Here is a 19,254-nt window from a genome sequence, read left to right as displayed (position 1 = left end):
CTAAAACATATTTCCTTCTCCACCACATATTGTTGAATTTCTTTAAAGAAGTTTTATAGCCAGTTTTAAAAGCCCAATAATTCTGGTGTGACCCTGCTGTATGTGACCAGCACAGGATGCTCTCCAAAAATGTTTTAAGGTGAGAGCAAATTAGTTACCACCACTCAAGGCAGTGCGAATATCCAGCTGGAATTACTTCCCTAACAATAGGATGAACTGATTTATCCTCAGCCACAAGGTAATACAAACCTGAGAGTGGATTGGCTTATTTTCCTATTCTGAAATAGACCAAACCTAGTATCTTTCTGTGCTGACAACACAATGATTGTGTCTACAGAATTAAAGGCACAAATTACAGGAGAAATGAGACACCAGTGAGTGGGAAAATTTAACGGATATAGAATTTCCTACATCTAAGTAACCCAAAGCAACAAGGGAAGAGGCTGGATAGGTTCAGGGAAGATTGTATCTTAAAATAATAACACTAACGAGAAAGCGTGTTTTGCAAGGAAAGAGAATAATTCTACCTGTAAGGTAGAAATGGAGGGAGAAAACAGGAATACAGAAAATTAAGAGGACACAAGAGTTACACTGATAACAGTTCTAACACAGTACATGTTGTACCATGGAAAAGCTGTCAGTTGTATAGATCCATATTCTTAGAGCACTTTAACCCCTACATTATATGTGTTTTGTTTAGAAACAAGCATGGCTTAATCCCATCTGGTCCTCCAGATGAATCATATGACACTGGAGCTCCCATATGCTTACAGCTATTTCCAGTTTCCTCCTGAAGTCTGACCTGCAAATGTAGTAAAAATGCTTTCTTTTTCTCCATCCAAATCACTAATAAAAACTTTTGAGTCATTCTGAACTTCGACAGACAGCTAATGGATTCCTCTGGATACTCCCATCCAGCTGACAAGAGTAATATTTCCCCCCATTCCAATAACAGATAAGTTTCCAACCTACTATTCATTCACATAGCAAATTTAGAATCCACAGTCTTAAATTTTCCAACAAAAAGGTTTAAAAAAATTCCACTCAGAAAACTATTTTAAAAATAATCAATTTTATGAAACCAACAATTTCACATAATTTTTCACTTACTCTCTTGTGAATGTACTTACAAGATGCTTCTCTATTTTTTCAGCACTCATGCGAGTTAACCTCATTCACAGAGAGTTTTGTCTTTTGAGGTAATCTCATGACTTATTCAGATTAATTTATTGCTATACATCTTACCTTTCATCCACATTAGGGTAACTTGTACCTCTGTCTCTAACAGATGGACAAGGTACAAGTAAGAATTGTTCTACATACCTTTACACTTTTTCTTCTTAGACGTTCACACATAGGATCTCTCCTATCTGTTTTCCAAATTTATTGAAGCCTTTTTTCCTCAAGTAAGCTGCTTCTTCCTCATTAATAATTGCTTTATTTCACATCTCATGGTCAAAGTGTGTTTGACGGTAACAGTGAGTCCCTTCAATTAGTGTAATACAGAACAAATCAACAGAATAAAAAGAAAATTTTGAACACCTTCACAAAAGAGTTTCACCTTCATTTTCTCTTTTTTTGTGGGGAATTCTCGCTTACTCCTTTCAGAGTTCTTTCACTCTACTGATTCTGAAGGGTTAGGGTTTTTAAATCACGTAAAGGCACAATTAGTGCAGTGTCAAATATACATCAGTAAATTAAATAAAACTTTCAAAAGTAATGTTTTCACACAGAATTCTAGCAGTAGTATTTTTCATATGCACTCTCCTGTTCTCTAGTTACACAAAATAAGGACAATAAAGGAGAATTAACTGACTGAATTAACTCCTTTATGGAAGATGAGGTATTAGTTTTGAGTATCCCAAATATCCCAAATATTGCCAAATTGCAATCACCTTTCTGTTACTTTCATTCCAAAGAGAGACCAGAAGCATGAGAAGAATAGATAAAACATTAGCTGTTTGCCTGACATTTTTTTCTTAGTCTGCATTTAATTTTTTTTTAATGCTCAACTTTTTCCAAATAACATGCATTTGAATGGATCAGGCTACAGTTAAGAGCTTAACAGCAAACTGTTAGAAGGCAGAGGATAACTGAGGTGAACATAATTAGGAAGTATTAGAGACTCTGTAAAAAGTTCTAGCACTGCCTTACAACTCATCCTCTTCATTCCCACTTCTGTGCCAGCTCTAGTTTGCAACTGATTCTTAGTTAAGTCATTTTAATATTTTTTTCCAATAAAGCTTTCTACAGGAAGGCCTAATAACTGACAGAAAAAAGTCATCAGTGGTAAGAAAGAAAATAGAGAAGATCACTCCCTTTTGGTAGCAGTAAAATATTGCATCAGTGCAAGCTAGTGGTGCATAACTTTCAACATACCAAGATCAAGAAAGTAAGACAAGTGAATGAATGAGAGAGGAAAATCCAGTAAGAGAGGAGTACTGATAATTTAGTAGGCGTGCATTACGTTATCTGTATCACTAAAACAGACATAACATGAGAAAGCCTTACGATTTACAGAAATGATGTTCTCACTGACTTCAGAGTTGCAACTGCAGAGCATTTTAAGAGCCAGCCCTTCCCACTGTATGCTAAAGGACACAGTATACCCCTTAAAGATTATCACGAACTTCAACAGTGAGATCAAAAGTTGAAAGTAAGATGAAGAAAGCCAGAAATGCCAGAATGAAGTGACAGACTGTCATGGTAATCCAGAAGGAAAACACACTGCTGACGAGAAGGCATTCACATTTTCTTCCCAGACACTTTTTTGAGCAGACCTGCTTTAAGCCACTGCCAGTTGTTCATGAAGTTGCAGACCAAAAAAGGCCAGGATAACTGCTCTGAAGGCAAAATAACACCATAAGACATAACACGTTTCTGAAGCGAAGATGTGTGCCCCCTCACTCCCTTCCTTTTAGGCAGGGTACTGACTGAAGTGACTGCACAACCTGTGACTTTGTGCTTCTCTTTTTATTTTAAAGAATATCACGTAGAAAGTCTCCACAGTCTAAATGTGCAGTCACATAAAACATACATGGATTACACTAGATAAACAAGCCTGTACAGAGAGAGGAAACAGCACTGAAAAATATAAAAAGCTGCACCTTTTTCCTTCACTCTTTTTCAGAACTGGTCAGCAGAGTAACCATAGCCTCCGAAGATGCTATAAGACATGCTATAAGAATATCCAGCCCCCTGAAACACGGGATGAAACTTAGAACACTGTTTTTCCTCAGGAATCCAGTGAACATATACACAGGAATTCACGTAAAAACGCAGGTAAAGGTGCTCTGAATTATCAAGGAGGGCTGATCTGTTTACTGCTGCCTATCTACCTTGTACAGGGTGCCGGCTACACTCCAAAACCTCCCGATGACTGGCTTTGGGTTTTATCTTGCGTTAGAGCATGAGTCTAACGAGACACTGAGCGTGTTCTTCGAAACAAGCCGCGCAGAGTGGCCCCGCCCCTCGCTCGGTTCCCTCAGCGGCTACGGCCATTCCTTTACCGAGAGCCCGTTCGCTTTTGCAACGGGGCGACAGCCGCCTCACAGCAGAAATGCCGCCCCGCCGACCTGGTGGCCAGCGGCTACGCAGGACCACGCTCCGCCGGGGCTGTCGGGGGCTGTCGGCGGCGGCAGCAGAGCCGGTACGCGCAGGGCTGCACGCACAGCCGCCTTGCCTCGCCTTGCCTCGCCGCGCCGGCCGCCCGTGCCTACCTGCGCGCGTCTCGTGCTTGGGCACGCGATAGTACTTGTTGCCGGCGGGGTCGGTGCCCACCAGCTCCTTCTCCGGCCCGAAGAGCCGTGCGCGCAGGGCGCGCAGCACACGCCATGGCCGGCTCATCCCGCCGTGCCCACCGCTCCCGCCCACACGGCCGCCGCCGCCGCCACAGGCCAGGCCCCACCCGGCCCCCGGGGTCCGCGTCACCCCTCCGGCGACCCCGCGCCTGCCTGGCCCCGCCCCGCTCCGCTCCGCCCCGCCCCGTCCCGTCCCGTCCCGTCCGCCGCCAGCCCGCCTGCCAGCAACACCGCTCGCCATTGGCGGAGGCCGGCCTGCCCCAGGCTAAGATGACGGAGCGGTGGGGGCTGGGCCTGCTGTGCTGCCATGCTCGGGTTCATCGCAGCTCGTCAGGCCGGGCTCGATGATCCACTGCGTCTGCGCCGTGCCGAGGCCACCCGGAGGTAGCGGCGGCCGGTGGGGCTCTGAGGCCGGGGAGGGGCACGCGCGACAGCAGCCCCAGGCTCCGCCCGGCCTGAGCCCGAGGGGACGCCCGAGCTGCCGCGCCGCGCCAGCCAGGTCGAGGGAGGGGAGCGGAGCGGAGCTGCACCGGGCCTCTACCCGCTGGCAGCCAGAGTGGGACAGCTGGGAGGCTCCGGGTCCGGCCTGGTGTCCCCGGCAGAGGCTCCTGCCTGTCTGCCATGCCTCGTCCCTCAGCTTCGCGGGTTTTTTTTTTTGGCCGCCTGTGTGGCTTAGCAGCCCTGGGCTGGGCTGGCCGATGATATTTCGTTAGGCTGAGCAGGCACAGGGCAATGACCTCGGCGTCACTGCCGGTGCTACTGCAACGGTTTCAGCAGATGTTTCTGTTTGCGTGCGGCTGTGCTCCGCTGCAGGAACAAACGGCTCATGCGACGGTCGTGTGTCCGCAGCCACTCGTCCTCTTTTCAAACACGGCACGTTGGCAGGTTGCAAAAGAATGAGATATAGGGATTTTATTGGGTTCCCGAGAGCTTTTATGGGATGATTATCAGAATTGTAATCAATTTTACAGCTGAATTCGAAGATGAATCTAATAAAACCAGCCTCAGTTCACTTGCTTGCACAGGTCGATCTTCAGGAAGGATTTTTGTTGGCGATTTACAGGTTTTGGGGCTGTATCTTTGCAAAAGGTGCTGTTTAAAACTTAATTTTGGTCACTAAGGAAGCTGCTTTCTGTGTGCATTTTGACAATGCAATCACATATTTTCTGTGCCCTCCGCACTCGTGTAGCATTCACTATTAAAAACGGGAGGACAGTGGGCAGAATTTATGTTGTTTGGACAACAGCCTACCTGGTATTTCTCTTCCTAAACATTTTAATTTTTACTTTAAAAAGAAATAGTTTAAAGTCTTCAGTAGATTGTATTTATAGCTACAGTTTAAAGTTACATTGTTTATAACATTCCCTTAGGGGGATTTATTGCTTTACTAAAATTCACTCTTGAGCTCACCTGTTTTAAATTGAAGTATCTTTTTCGTATGTATAAAAATAATGTTCTAGCTGAATTCTTGTATTTCTATGTTTCACATCTTTTAAAAGAGCTTAAACGACTTGCTGCTTTTGAAGCATGCTTATAAATGTGTTGTTTGTAGCAGCTTCTTTACTGAAGCTGCAGAGGGGCACTGTGCTTTGCAGCTTTTCAATTGTCTACTGAATTGCGTTTTTGTTAATAGTGTCTTTTATAAAATAGTTCTGTAGGAAGCTCTGATCATCTCGTAAGGCTCAGGCTTTTATATCAGGCAAAATGCTTTAAAAAAGCAGAATCTATTTCTTTGACTATATAATATTGGCATATTTAAAGATGCAGGCTACTGCAAAGTAGTACAAGATCCTAACTGCAACTCGTAAAACTCTTGGAAGGTTCATGTGAACAGTGCAGCTTTTATTTAATATTACAGATAACACACAAGCAGAGTTTCCTCAAAGGAAATAGTGTGATTTATTAAACTAAATGAATCTGTCCACTAGATGTCTGTAGTTCCAAGTAGGGTGAAGCTTAGAAGTACGTGAAGGAGCTTCAAAATAACTAGTGCTTATTTAGACCACAACAACTGCTTCTTAACGTTTCTTTTCCTTAGTGTTTTCAAATTACATTCCTTTTTTAATTTCATTTTTGGCCACAAATGCAGTTTTGCTACTTCTTTGAGCCTATTTTGCATATTTATTTCTCTCTTGCCTTCCAAACAACATAAAGAATGTTTATGGTTTTTTTCCTGCCAACTTCACAGGGCTTATTTACAGCCCTGTTATGTGTCTACAAGTCTAGTTTTGCAAAAAATAATGCATTTAGGAACCATGAGACTATGGTTTTAGCTACATAGTGACATTCTGCAATTCTGTAGTTCTTGTTGCTTATATCTCTGTTTTTCTCTTATTTTAAGGGTTCTAAGTTTGGAATTAAATAAAGATAGAGAAGTGGAAAGAATACATGGGAGTGGTATCAACACCCTTGATATTGAGCCTGTTGAGGGAAGATAGTAAGTATATACTTTAGTTAGTAAAAACATATGACCATTGTGTTTTAGTACTGTAGATTTCTTCCCTTCATGAACGCTCAATTATATCTACAGTATTGAGATAATGAGTGTTCTAACTTGTATGTCTTATTAACACTTTCAGCATGTTATCTGGTGGATCAGATGGTGTTATTGTACTTTACGACCTCGAGAACTTGAGCAGAAAACCAAGTTACACGTGTAAAGCACTTTGTTCTGTGGGAAGGTAGGTGCTCAAAAATGTTTCTAAAACTTCATCGTGATATCACTTGTGTGACTAGTCTTAAACTCACAAATTAATGTGTGTTCTTAGTTCTAGGATAAAAAGACTGTAGAAAATAGTGACAGGAGGCTATCATGATGTGATGTGTTTCTTGGCGTGCAAAAAAAAAAAAAGAAGCAGGAAACTGTGGGGATATGTGTGATTGACAAAGTAGCCATAGCTAATTGATTTTTCGTGTTTTATCTGACAGCTGTAATAAATGTACAGTGACTCTGATATTGTTTGAGCAGATCTTTGGCAATTAAAAAGGTGAAATGGAAGATATTAATTACACAGAGTCATATGGAAAGTAGAGAGGATTATCTTTCTGTAGACCCCACAAAAATGAGAGTTAGTTTTCCAGTCTTACGTTTTAACACTAGAAAAGAGATTTAAAAAATCTAACCCTGTTCCAGATTCACAGATTTGTCATCTCTGGGTTTCCTTGTTGTTTCATTTTGAAATAAGCCAGTAACTATGAGAGAGTAATTTTATGTTTTAAAAATATTCCTTGTGTCCCCCAAAACATAGAATCATTTAGGTTGGAAAGACTTTTAGGATCAAGTCCATTAACCCAGCACTGTCACATCCCCCAGTAAACCATGTCCCTAAGCAACACATCTACACATCCTTTGAATACCACCAGGGATGGTGACTCCACTACTTCACTGGGCAGCCTATTCCAACGCTTCACAACATTTGCAGTAAAAAAAAATGTTTCCTAATATCCAGTCAAAACCTCCCTTGGCACAACTGGAGGCTGTTTCCTGTCATCTTATTGGTTGTTACTTGGCAGAAGAGACCAACCATTACCTCACACACTCAGGTAGCCATCCAGAAATGTTTCCACCCAATGCAGAGTTTGTCCATCTTAGCCATGGGCAGCTAGTTTCTCCAGGGGGATGCTGTGGGAAATGGCGTGAAAGGCCTTACTAAACTCCAGGCAGATCACATCAACAGCCTTCCTCTCATCCACTTAGCAGATCACCTTGTCATAGAAAGAGATCAAGTTTGTCAGTCAGGATCTACCATTCATAAACCTGTGTACTGCCTGGGCCTGATCACCTGGTTGTCCTGTATGTGCAGCATGATGGCGCTCAAGAGGATCTGCTCCATAACCTTCCCCAGCACCAAGGTCAGACTAACTGACTTACAGTTCTCCAAATCCTTCCAACCATTCTTGCAGGTGGGGAATAAGGCACTTTTCTTACGAGAAAAGGCTCTGAGACCTGTGGCTGTTTAGCCTGGGGAAAAAAGGCTGAGGGGGAACCTTAAAAATACCTAAAGGGCAGGTGATGAGAGGATAGTGCAAGTTTTCTGTAGTGCTCAGTGACAGCACAAGGGATAACAGGCGTAAGCTGGAACATAGGAAGTTCCATGTGAATGTGAGGAGAAACTTCTTTGCTGTGAGGGTGAGGGAGCCCTGGCACAGGCTGCTCAAGGAGGGTGTGAAGTCTCCTTCTCTGGAGGTTTCCAAATTTTCCTGGACGTGTTCCTGTGTGACCTGATCAAGGTGAACATGCTTTAGGAGGGGGTTGTGTTAGGTGATCTCTAGAGGTCTCTTCCGACCCTAACCATTTTGTGATTCTGTGGGCACTGCATTTGCTAACCTCTGCCTAACTGGCACTTCCTCAGTCAGACAGGACTCTTGATACAGCTATTGAAAAGTTTCTTAGTTAACACTTCTGCCAACTCCCTCAGTACCCTTGTGTGAATCTCATCTGGCCACATAGATCTGTGTGTGTCTTAAGTGCTGTTGCAGTTCACTAACAATTTCCCCTTGAGTTACAGGGGCTTCATTCTGTAAAGTGTCTATGCCTCCAACATCTGGTCTTAACTATCAAAAACTGAAACAAAGAAGACAATAATTGCCCTGGCCTTTTCCTCATCTGTTGTCAATGTGTTTCCCCATATGTTCAGTAAAGAATGGAATTTCTCCTTAGCCTTCCTTCTGTTGTTGATGTATTTATAGCAACATTCTTTATGGCAGTAGCTAGATTAAGTTCTGTTAGGGCCTTTCTAATTTTCTCCCTGCATAACCTCATGGCATGCTTCTAGTCCTGAGTTGCGTTACCCTTCTTCCAAGGGTCATAAACCTATAGTATATGTATCTTTGAATAAATACATGTTTAAGCAAAAAGAAAATTGTCTTTGCAAATCCTTGTACATCTGATCAGAGAAAGTTACAATACAGATTTGCAATTGTTTTGTTTGTTTTGTTTGTAGATCTCAGCTACTAGCAAAGCTGGGAGTAATTTTAAGCTCACCAAATGTTCACTGGGTACAGAAGTAATTAATACAGAACCTGTAAGGACTTTGTTTGAATGAAGACAGGTATGTGACTGACAAAAATGAGACATTTTTCTGAAAAACAGGATACTACCATAATGTGTCACAGTAGTCTACATAAAGACTCAAGCCTTTGTTGATTTGTTAGGCTTTCCCTGCAGGCAATATAAATTTGTCCCTTATGAGCACTAAGTCCCTGGCAAAACCTGATTCTTTCTTGTGTTTAGATAGTAGAGTTATCTAGTAGAGTAGGACTTTGTCAGAGACTTATAATAAGATATATCCTACCGTGTGAAAGATTAGTAGTTACATTTTCCCTGTTTTTTATTTTTTGCCCGTCCTCAAGTTATATGAGATCTGAGATCTCCATAAGTGCCAAGAGCAGAACAGCTTTGCAGCAATAAAAGGCCTAAATAGTATCCTGGACCATAAGAAGGAAAAAGAGTAATAGAACATGCATCAAATCAAATGGGTAGGAACAAATAATGATTATACTTTCCCAAAGCTCAAACCAGAAATGAATTCTGAAACATATACAGAAAACGGAAGAAGTACATGCTGAGAAGACACAGCATAAAATCTGACAAATCTGTACTAAAATCATGCCATTATTAACTTTAGTTAGGTCTGTAGAAATACTACGTATTGGGAAATTCTTTTTGATGAGCAGTTACTTGGTAGCCTGTTTCTTGAGTAAGTATTCGATTGCATAGATACATCTTTTATTTCTTATCTGTTGAGTAGAGGCATAAACTGTACTAGTAGAACCTGATTTTGTGTGACACTTATAAATGACAGGCTTATTATTATTATTGCCTAGGGTAACTACAGTAGATTTTTTTTCTGACAACCATTTATTCCCAGTATTCTTGTAGCTTCCTAGTATGTTTAAAATGCTTTATGTAGCTAATTAGATATAGCTTCATATATTGGAATATTATTTGTGCAGAGTTCCAGACATCGTAAATTAATTTATAATTGCCAGCAAGAAACATTTCATATCTCACTATCTGACTTCTCTTTGAAACGTGTTATGAATGTTGCAGAAGTTTGCTTGTGTTCCAAGTCCGCAGTGCACAATACAACTTTGGTCTCAAAGTTCCTTAAAGAGTAAGCTCTTGATGAGACAATAAAGAGTAAGCCCTTGGAAGTTATTTCTGAGTAGCCTCTGAACTAGGCCTGCTGAGGATCCGGTAGATTAGAACATCAGAGGAGACAATTCCTGATGGTAGGCTGTGATTTACCCAGTGATTCTCATCTAGAATGAGGGCCACTGTTGCAGAACTTTCCTTGTTCCACTGGGAGTTGGCATGGTTTGCATGGTTTCATATGATTCATGCTGTCCTATGGCAAAACCTGGCATTTGAGAGTAACCAAACAGCCTGTAGATAACATATAGCTGATACTTGTATGTAAAGTAGACTCCTCTGCTGAAAACCTGTCTAGCAAGAATGAATGCCAGTGGCCTTACTATACATAGAGTTAGTTCTATATTTTTCTTTGGTGGAAAAGTTTTGGATATTCTAAGTAATGCAAATACTGCATATAGAATGAAGGAACTGGGAATAACTTAGAGCCATGAGACATGAAGCCAGACTGAACAGCATGTTGTCACTACTACTATGTTTCCTGGCCAGATGAAAGATGATTCTTACAGAGCTACTTGAGAGGTTTTTTCAGTTCATTCCTCAGCTCTCTGGATTATGGGAAAACTGATTGCTCTGGTTCAGTGCCGGACACAGTACAGCATTGTACACTTATGGTAATTGTGCCAGGATAATTAGTGCCATGAGTTGAGATTTTTCTGCACAGTGCATACAAATGCCTCTGCAGGAGTAAGTTCATGCTGAGTCAGACTTGATTTCATGATACTTCAGGTACTGAAGATTTTTGGCTTGACCCACCTAGTAGAATAAATGCACAAAATCTGTTGATTTTTAGCACTGTGGGAAGGTAACAGACAATTCTAGTGCATGCCTTAGAGATAAACAGTTTGGGAGTTCTTAGACTAAGCTCAACAGTTGCACATTAGCTTTTGCTTAGTATTGTCAGTTTTGGCTTCAGGCTATTTAAAGACTTCTATGCTTTCTGGCAACCCAAGTAAGCAGAAAGGTCTACTAGCTTAGGTGTAGGGCCAGATCTTTATGAAAGATCTGCATCTGTTTACACAATGATACCCCTGCAATAGTTATGCCTTTGGAGCCTGGGAAGCTTCAGAGAACAATGCAAAGGTAAGAGGTGAAGTATAAGAAATCTTGGGAGACTTTCACTAGCATCACATGGAGCCAGATAGACTGTCTTTCATAGAATGGTAGGGATTGGAAGGGACCTTTAGAGATCATCTAGTACAACCCCCCTGCAGAAGCAGATTCACCTAGATCAGGTTGCATGGGAACATGTCCAGGCGGGTCTTGAAGACCTCCAAGGAAGGAGACTCCACAACCCCTCTGGGCAGCCTGTGCCACTGCTCCCTCAGGACTCCCAGGTCTCTCTGCAGAGCTGCTCTCCAGCAGTTCGACTCCCAGCCTGTACTGGTGCATGGGGTTGTTCCTTCCCAGATGCAGGACTCTGCATTTCTTGTTGAACCTCATGAGGTTCCTCTCTGCCCAACTCTCAAGCCGGTCAAGATTCTGCTGAATGGCAGCACAGCCTTCTGGGCAATCAGCCAGTCATCCCAGTTTGGTGTCATCAGGGAATCCAGGTCGTTGATGAAGGTGTTGAACAAGACTGGCCCCAGAACCAATCCCTGTGGAACTCCACTGGCCACAGGCCTCCAACTCGATTCTGTGCCATTGCTCACCAGCCTCTGGGCTCTGTCATCCAGCCAGCTCTCGATCCACCTCACTGTCCACTCATCCAAGCCACACTGCTTGAGCTTTCTGATGAGGATGTTATGGGAGACAGTGTCAAAAGCCTTGCTGAAGTCAAGGTAGATGACATCCACTGCTCTCCTCTCATCTAGTCAGCCAGTTATGCACTCATAGAAGGCATCAGGTTGGTCAAACAAGATTTCCCCTTGGTGAATCCATGTTGACTCCCCCTGATAACCATCTTTTCCTTCATATGTTTAGTGATAACATTTAGGATGTTCCATCACTTTTCCAGGGATGGAGGTGAGGCTGACCAGCTTGTAGTTTCCTGGGTTGTCCTTCTTGCCCTTTTAACAGACTGGAGTGACACTGGCCTTTCTCCAGTCCTCAGGCACCTCACCTGTCCTCCATGATTGTTCAAAAATGATGGAGAGAGGCTTAGCAACCACCTCAGCCAGCTCCCTCAGCACTCTAGGATGCATCCCATCAGGACCCATTGACTTATGAGCCTTAAGCTTGGCCAACAAGTCTTTAACCTCTTCCACCCAGGGCAAGTCCTCTGCTATCCTGGCCATCCTGTTATCCTTACGTCCTATTATCCTTTTTGCACATGTGCTGGCTGGAATGGAGTTAATTTTCTTCATAGTACGTTATTTGAGGCTATATTATTTTATTTGTATCCAGTCTTGATAACAGAGTGATGTCTTAGCTGAACAGCACATGTGTAATGTCAAGGCGTACTCTGTCTCACTGTGTCCCTCAGCAGATAGACTGGGGATGGGCGACTAGATAGGAAGGAACACAACTGGGACACCTGACTTAAATTGACCAAAGGGACATTGTTGTTCAATACTACACAATGCCATGTGCAGCAATAAAACAGGAGGGAGGTTTTCCAGGGGTTGATTTTGCTCAGAGTCTAGATAGACATTGATCAGCCTGTGGTGAGGGAGTGCTTTTGCATCTTTATTTTTCCTTTTTTTTTTTTTTTATGTGAGTTGCTTTGTTTTGATTTATTTCCTTTTATTAAAATGTCTCTATCTCAATCCACAATTTTTCTTCCCTCTGCCATTTGGGTTTGCTCTCTTGTACCACTGCAGGAGAGTGAGTGAACAGCTGTGGTGGGTCTTAGCTGCCTAGGGTTAATCCACTACAGCATGGTGCTTCTGAGTCTGGGAACATGGATTTAGGCCCTGAAGCTTGATCCAGGTGGATCCAGCTCAGTTATGAGTGGCCTAGCAAGTATGTGAAATGACCTGTATTGTTCAGAGCCTAGTAGGTTGTGTCATATCCTGGAGCTAGGTTGGCTCTGGTGGCCCCTTTTCCAGCTATTGTTAATGTATTATTAATTATATTACATTCTGTTACTATGCATAGTTCAGTCAAAAGTTTCATGTTCTTCTTCCTCTTTTATTTATGATTGCAAAAATAATTAACTCAATCCACTGCTGTATGTTGACTTCAGTATACAATAATTTCCAGTAACTGTGTAGCTGTAGTTGTTAGCTAATAATCATGAATTTTTCAAACTGTGTATGTGATTGTATTTTTTCTGTGGATCCACTTCTAAGACAGTGTGATTCTACAAGTATAAATGGTTTGTTCTGTTAGGTGCTCACTTTAAACATTATATCTTTAAACTTAGAATTTAAACATTTCAGAAGGCATTTAGTGCTTTTTTATGCCTCAGACTGAGTGTCTGAACTTGAAATATGCTACAGTTACCATACTTTGAAAAGATGAATGATCAGTAGTTTCTTGAAATGCAGGCTCTTAAAAGCCATTAACATTGGTTGATTGAAAATTGATGCACCAACACAACTAGTTGTTCTTGAAAACTTCAGTACAAATTTTTTTTAGATGTTGAAACTTTGCCTTCAACTTGACATCAAATATCAAGAGAATTTCAAGATGATTGTTAATACTCTAACCAACTGGAATCTTTTGCTTGATTTTAGGAGCCATCCTGATGTACATAGATTCAGTGTGGAGACTGTCCAGTGGTATCCCCATGACACTGGCATGTTTACATCCAGCTCCTTTGACAAAACCTTGAAAATATGGGATACAAATACTTTACAAGTAAGAGAGAATTTCTTAGCTTGCAAGCTTCTTTGTGTACATGTTATTCATTCCACATTTGCAATTCTCCCAGAGCTCAGCAGGACAAAACACTCAGAAGGATGAAAGCCAGACAGTTGTTAGAACTGTGGGTGCAGCAGCAGGGTGGCGTGGTTCCAGCGTTCATACATACCTTAGTGTGTACTTACTGGTTTCTGAAGACCTGACTGTATAAACTGTATGAGAGTGTGGAACCTGTGTGGACAATTCTTTTCTGCCTTTGCTGTGAGTAGCAATACAGCTAGTTGAGTTTGTGCTATGTGAAATTTTCGATCAAGGACTGCTCTGAAGTTTATTCTTCAGGATTGTTGAGTGTAAGAGCAGTTGTGTGAGCCAACACAGGCAGGACGCAGGAACAACCACAGAGCCACAGATAAAATGCCAAGAGCAAATTTATTCTCATTACCTCATGACCCAGGGACTCTCTGAAATGGGACCTAGGCAGAGGCATGTAAGCAGGGACACAGCACCGTGGATATTGGTCCTGCCAGCAGCACAGCAGAAGAGCAAAGGCTTCAAGTCTGCTACTTTTCTCCTATAAATCAGGGGTTGGTTTTTAGGTGTAATTTTCCACTGTGCTTTGATCTTTTTCACAGCAAGGCAGGAATCTCAAGAATATCTGATGGGTGCCTCTGAGTCGATCATAAGTCTGTTGTCTAAACAAGGATGTTCTACTTGCCAAAATGCTAAGCAACAGTTAACATTGTTGATGTATGTATTTTTCAACACTCCAGCTACAGGTCACTTTAGCATATTTACAATCCTACTTGCCAATCTTCCGTTATGTTCCCGCAGTAGTTTATAGCAGGGCTAATTGTTTTTAATAATCAAGGCCTAGTTACTGCTTTTGAAGGACTGATGATCTTGGCATTTGGGGTAATTAAATTCAAAATTCTACTGTTGTAAGTACTGTGTACACTCATTGTAAAAATTAAGAGAGGAGAGAAACCAGTAAGAAAATGCTAACCCATGTAACTGGCGTTGTTACAGATTCTATAGGCTTTTTGTTGCTTTGGCTCAATGATCCTCACATCTGCTTGTTGAATTAAGAGTTTGTGACTGCAGTATATCCCATCACCTGTATGAGTGCATTAATGGATTTACACTGATGCTTTTTGAATGTCATTTCATGCTCAGAGAAAGAATTTTTTTGTGAAGAATTTTTTTTGTAAGATATGAAGCCGTGTTTGCAGTTACTAAATGTTCTCTTAAATGCGAAGTTGTCTTCACTTTCCATGTAGGTCTGTGAGCATCACTTAAAAGACAGTGTGTGTGTGTGAATGTTATTGGTTGACCTGGGTTACCACCAAATGGTGTGTTTGAGAACACAGACAATTTTAAGGGGATTTTAATATATAGTATTTTAGAGTGAGAGAAAAAAAACAATTATAATTGTACTGTAGATTATAAAAGCCAATATTTTGTTTAATTAATTTTAAACATTCACAAGGTAGCTGGTCATTTTTTGTGTTTTGCTTTGGGGTTTTTTAGGATTTGAAGATAGTATGTGATGTTTGTGAATGGTAAGGGGGTTGTAAATTTAATCTAAGCCCCTCTTTCTTTTTGACATCTAACTCCGTATTATAACCTTTTTGTTTGCTGATGTTTTCTTCATTTTTGGTGTTTAAAAAAAAAAAAAATCCATCCATGCTTCTGATTAGCCAGTTTTTGTGTTTTTCTTTTGGGTCATCTCTGAGGTCTTAACAGTTGTTTTAGTGTTGAAAACAGATTTATTTGTAATATTTGCATGATCTGGTTTCTAATCAGTAGAATTATTCTTAGTATGTAAATAGTAATATTTTTATTAGTCTAATTTGTAGCTGTTATTTGAAACATACTTAATAGTGAGGATTTTCATTCTGATAACATGTTTGCATTTTGATTCATTTAATCTTTGTATCATCAGCCTGCAGATGTATTTCACTTTGAAGGAACAGTCTATTGCCATCACATGTCTCCAGTTGCTACAAAGCATTGTTTAATAGCAGGTATGTATGAGTTTTTAAACAATGCCCTATGTATTTTAGGGGTTACAGTAACAAGCAGGCAATATTCAATACGGAGTTTTCCCTCTCTGTCTTAATTTTATGTAATTTGAGTCTTCATGAGGTATCCGGTCATTGGTAAAATAAAATATTATCAGTCCAATGATGTTGATGATAATATCACTTTTTTTCTTCTGAAGTAATGCATCAATCACTCTAGGTAAAAATTCCTAGCTATAATTACATTACCTTTCATTACATAAATTCGCATTTGATGGTTATTAGATACAAACATAATAAGTTCTGTAAATGTTTGTGTGTGTGTGTGTGTTGCTTATAGGTACACAATTTAACTGTGTTTAGAAAAAAATCAGTATTTAAATATAAGGTGTTTTTTATTTTTAACTTTCTTAAGTACTATCCTGTTTATCTCTAGTTTCTAAATTTTGTTTATGTGGTAAATTTACTTGGACTAAAAAGGTGAATCTTGTAATAGAATACATTACTGTGACAAAATGAACTGTTACGCAGCTAACATTCTTCTGCTATTTCTTTGTCATTGCTGAGATATTTTTTTATGTTGTTCTCTCGAATGCTGGCTTTTTTTTTAATCCATCTTTGTTTCTTTTGTTACAGTTGGTACCAAAAGCCCCAAAGTACAGCTCTGTGACTTGAAATCTGGATCTTGTTCTCACATTCTGCAGGGTACTTTTTATTCTGAAACATAAATGTCAAACAATAACTACTTGAAGTAAAGCAAGTACTGTAAAGAAATACTGTATACAATATATTCTTTGTAAGTAACATGACTAACTTATTGCCAGTTGTGAAAGTTATACAGTGGCAAAAGGTTCTTCGCAGTATTAGTCGGTGCTAATGAGTTGGAGAATATAAATATTAATTAATGACCATTTATTTCAGATGTTTGGGTATTTTTATGATCTAATCAATAGTGATCATTATTTATTACATGTTTATGTGCAGGCAGTGGGTTTGTTGACATGATAGGTCAATAAGGGATGATGGTTTGGGTTTTTTAAATAAAATATCCCCAAAACAGCAACCCTTCCTTAAAAAAAAACCCAACAAAACAGATAAATACCAAAATGAAGAAAACCTTCACTGTTTTCAACAAAATATACTGTGGAGATGCTTGGGTGGATTTGTGTGGAAGTTTCTGTGTAACAGGCAAGACACTATGTGCTAGGAAGTGTAGCATCCTTTGCTATCATCCTTATTCACTAAATGTGGGGGTTTATTGTTCCATAATCTATTCCATGAATCCTTTTTGCATTTAATGAGAATTTGGCCTTAATGTCTCCTCTCTAATCTTTGCTTTTGGGAGTATGACTTTGTATACAGCTGCACAAGTGAAGGCAGTTACAAGGTAAATCTTCATGCTTCAAACAAGCAGGGCAAGAGTCAAATATTATCTAGACTGAAGGGAAGTGTTAGCTTTGACACGGCAATGTGCAAATGGAGCTCTATTCACTGGCTACCTCAAGTCTAAAAGCAACCTAGGTGCTTTTGTGTGATGAAGAAGCATAAGCTGTAAAGTCTCGAACTGAATCGGCCATGACAGATGTCTCAATGTTCTATTTCTAGAACTAGAGTCACCAAAGAATACAGATGCAAAAGTAATTCTTTAGACAATCAGTTTGATTTCAACAGGGCTGCTTAATTTTGAGATGTTAGTGCTTTCCAGGCACAAGCTAGTTGTATCTTTGTATGCAGTCTGGTACAGTTAGCTCAAGTGCAATACAAAATATAATTATTTTTCACAGAACTTGAAGCACCCAGTAACGTCTTGAAAATAAGTAGGAATGTTTTTCAGTAGGCTAACTCAAGCAGCTGAAATTGAGCTAAATGCTTCTTCGGAGTTTATTTAATGGCTCTAAATAGATGCTTCTGCCCTGAGCATTCCAAGTGTATCCTGTAGTGTTGTAGTGGTGCAAGCAATATTCATTCAAAGATGTAGAGAAGCTAGGTAATGCACACGCAGAGACCTACACGGGCAACATAGTACAACCAACAGAGTTGACTCAAAGCCACCCTTCCTTTGCTAGCTACTTCCTTATATGATGCTTCTGTCCATGTGATCACCCAGGGCCCAATTGATTACCTTGCAGCACCTGTTTTTGATAATTGGAAGTAGCTTGCTAGCTGCATTAACTTGTCCCTACCATCTTTATTCCAGCTGGCTGGTCCAAGCCACATTTGTGCTGACAGTTCTCCCCTTTTTCTTTTTTGGACCAGCCAGCCTTTAGCAACATATTTCAAAACTAAAGGTTCATGAAGAAAACATAACTATTTTTACCCATAGCCATGAGTTTATAACAATAGGTCATTAACAGCTACATTGCTGAACAATATAATACAAAAATCCATACATTCAAAATAAACACAATCTGATATATATTGCTAGGAGGGATGCTCACTGGCGAAAAGGGGTGAGTTCTCTGTAACTCCACTGATATTTCTGTTTCCTGAATGTAATTTCGGACTTTTCTTCAACTTCTTTGGCATGTTTATCTGTGAGCGTTATCTGTAAGTTGGAAATATCTCTTCATCCATAGAAAACACACCATTTTTGCTTTCAAGTTTCCATTGGCCGTCTTGTTAAGTTCTTCAATTCTTTTAATGCGATACAGATTACTGGAGGAATTTACAGCAGCATATGTGGTGCCACAGTTGACAGGGTTTATCTTTTGACAGGGTGATGGATTGAGGGTGGATCAATTGGTTCTTTCCTCAAGATTGTTTTTTCCATTTCTCTTACAGTCACTAAGTCCTTTCAGTTGATGTGGCTTGATCCATTTTGCTGGAATCCACCAGGGACCTTGATCTGTAATGACACAAGCATAGCCTCTTCCCCACGTTAACAGGTCTGCAGGTCCTTGCCACTCTCCAGTAATGGGATTCTTATACCAAACTTTAGGTTTGTCAGTAAAATCCAAATCCAGACTCATTTGGGCAAAGTATGTTAATGCCAGTGGTTCATTCTGGTTTGCCACAATTCTGAGATGATTCATTGTATAAAGGGCTTTGATAAGTCTATCTTCAGGGCTCACCCCCTCTTCCCCCATTTTTTGTTTTTCTAGCAGTCCTTTTAAGGTTTGATGTGTACGTTCAGTAATGACTTGACAGGTAGAATTGCCTGGGATTCCAGTAGTATGTTTAACACCCCATAAGATCAGAAACTTATGTGTTCTACTGGCTATGTATCCTGAGCCATTATCAGTTTCTATCTCTCCTGGAACACCAGCGACTGCAAAGCAACTCCTCCAATGTCTTACGACGTCTTGAGCACTGTCACTTGTTAAGGCTGTGGCTGAATAAGTATCAATAGTGACATGTATACGTTTAAGTCCTCCAAAGAGAGCATAGACAGTGACATCCGATTGCCATATACCTAATGGTGCCAGACCCCTGGGATTGATTCCTACTCCTAGGCTGATTTGATTCTGGCATGCAGGGCATGTAGAAACAATACCCTGAGTATCTGATATGGTCAGGTCAAACTGCTTTGCCA

The 19,254-nt window shown here is 40.6% G+C and overlaps 2 protein-coding genes across 5 annotated transcripts in view; one reads left to right on the top strand and one right to left on the bottom strand.

The window, feature by feature from the left end:
* The window catches only part of NDUFAF2 (NADH:ubiquinone oxidoreductase complex assembly factor 2), a 68,950-nt gene extending 65,010 nt beyond the window's left edge, over positions 1 to 3,940 (bottom strand). The window contains exon 1 of the mRNA XM_062018410.1: positions 3,720 to 3,940. Within this exon, the coding sequence (XP_061874394.1) occupies positions 3,720 to 3,846 (127 nt within the window). The 5' untranslated portion in view covers positions 3,847 to 3,940. The remainder of the gene's footprint in view (positions 1 to 3,719) is intronic.
* Positions 3,941 to 4,080: 140 nt separating this feature from the next.
* Positions 4,081 to 19,254, top strand: part of ERCC8 (ERCC excision repair 8, CSA ubiquitin ligase complex subunit) — a 38,709-nt gene continuing 23,535 nt past the window's right edge. The window contains exons 1-7 of one of the 4 annotated variants that reach the window (XM_062019127.1): positions 4,276 to 4,299; positions 4,826 to 4,889; positions 6,142 to 6,237; positions 6,380 to 6,481; positions 13,575 to 13,698; positions 15,644 to 15,725; positions 16,359 to 16,427. In XM_062019127.1, the coding sequence (XP_061875111.1) occupies positions 6,381 to 6,481; positions 13,575 to 13,698; positions 15,644 to 15,725; positions 16,359 to 16,427 (376 nt within the window). In that variant the 5' untranslated portion in view covers positions 4,276 to 4,299; positions 4,826 to 4,889; positions 6,142 to 6,237; position 6,380. Of the gene's footprint in view, positions 4,890 to 6,141; positions 6,238 to 6,379; positions 6,482 to 13,574; positions 13,699 to 15,643; positions 15,726 to 16,358; positions 16,428 to 19,254 lie in introns of all 4 variants that reach the window. The other 3 variants (XM_062019126.1, XM_062019124.1, XM_062019125.1) reach the window with 3 other exon arrangements.

This window comes from Colius striatus, chromosome Z (assembly GCF_028858725.1).
Source record: "Colius striatus isolate bColStr4 chromosome Z, bColStr4.1.hap1, whole genome shotgun sequence".
NCBI lineage: Eukaryota > Metazoa > Chordata > Aves > Coliiformes > Coliidae > Colius > Colius striatus.
This window is presented reverse-complemented; position numbering and strand designations above follow the sequence as displayed.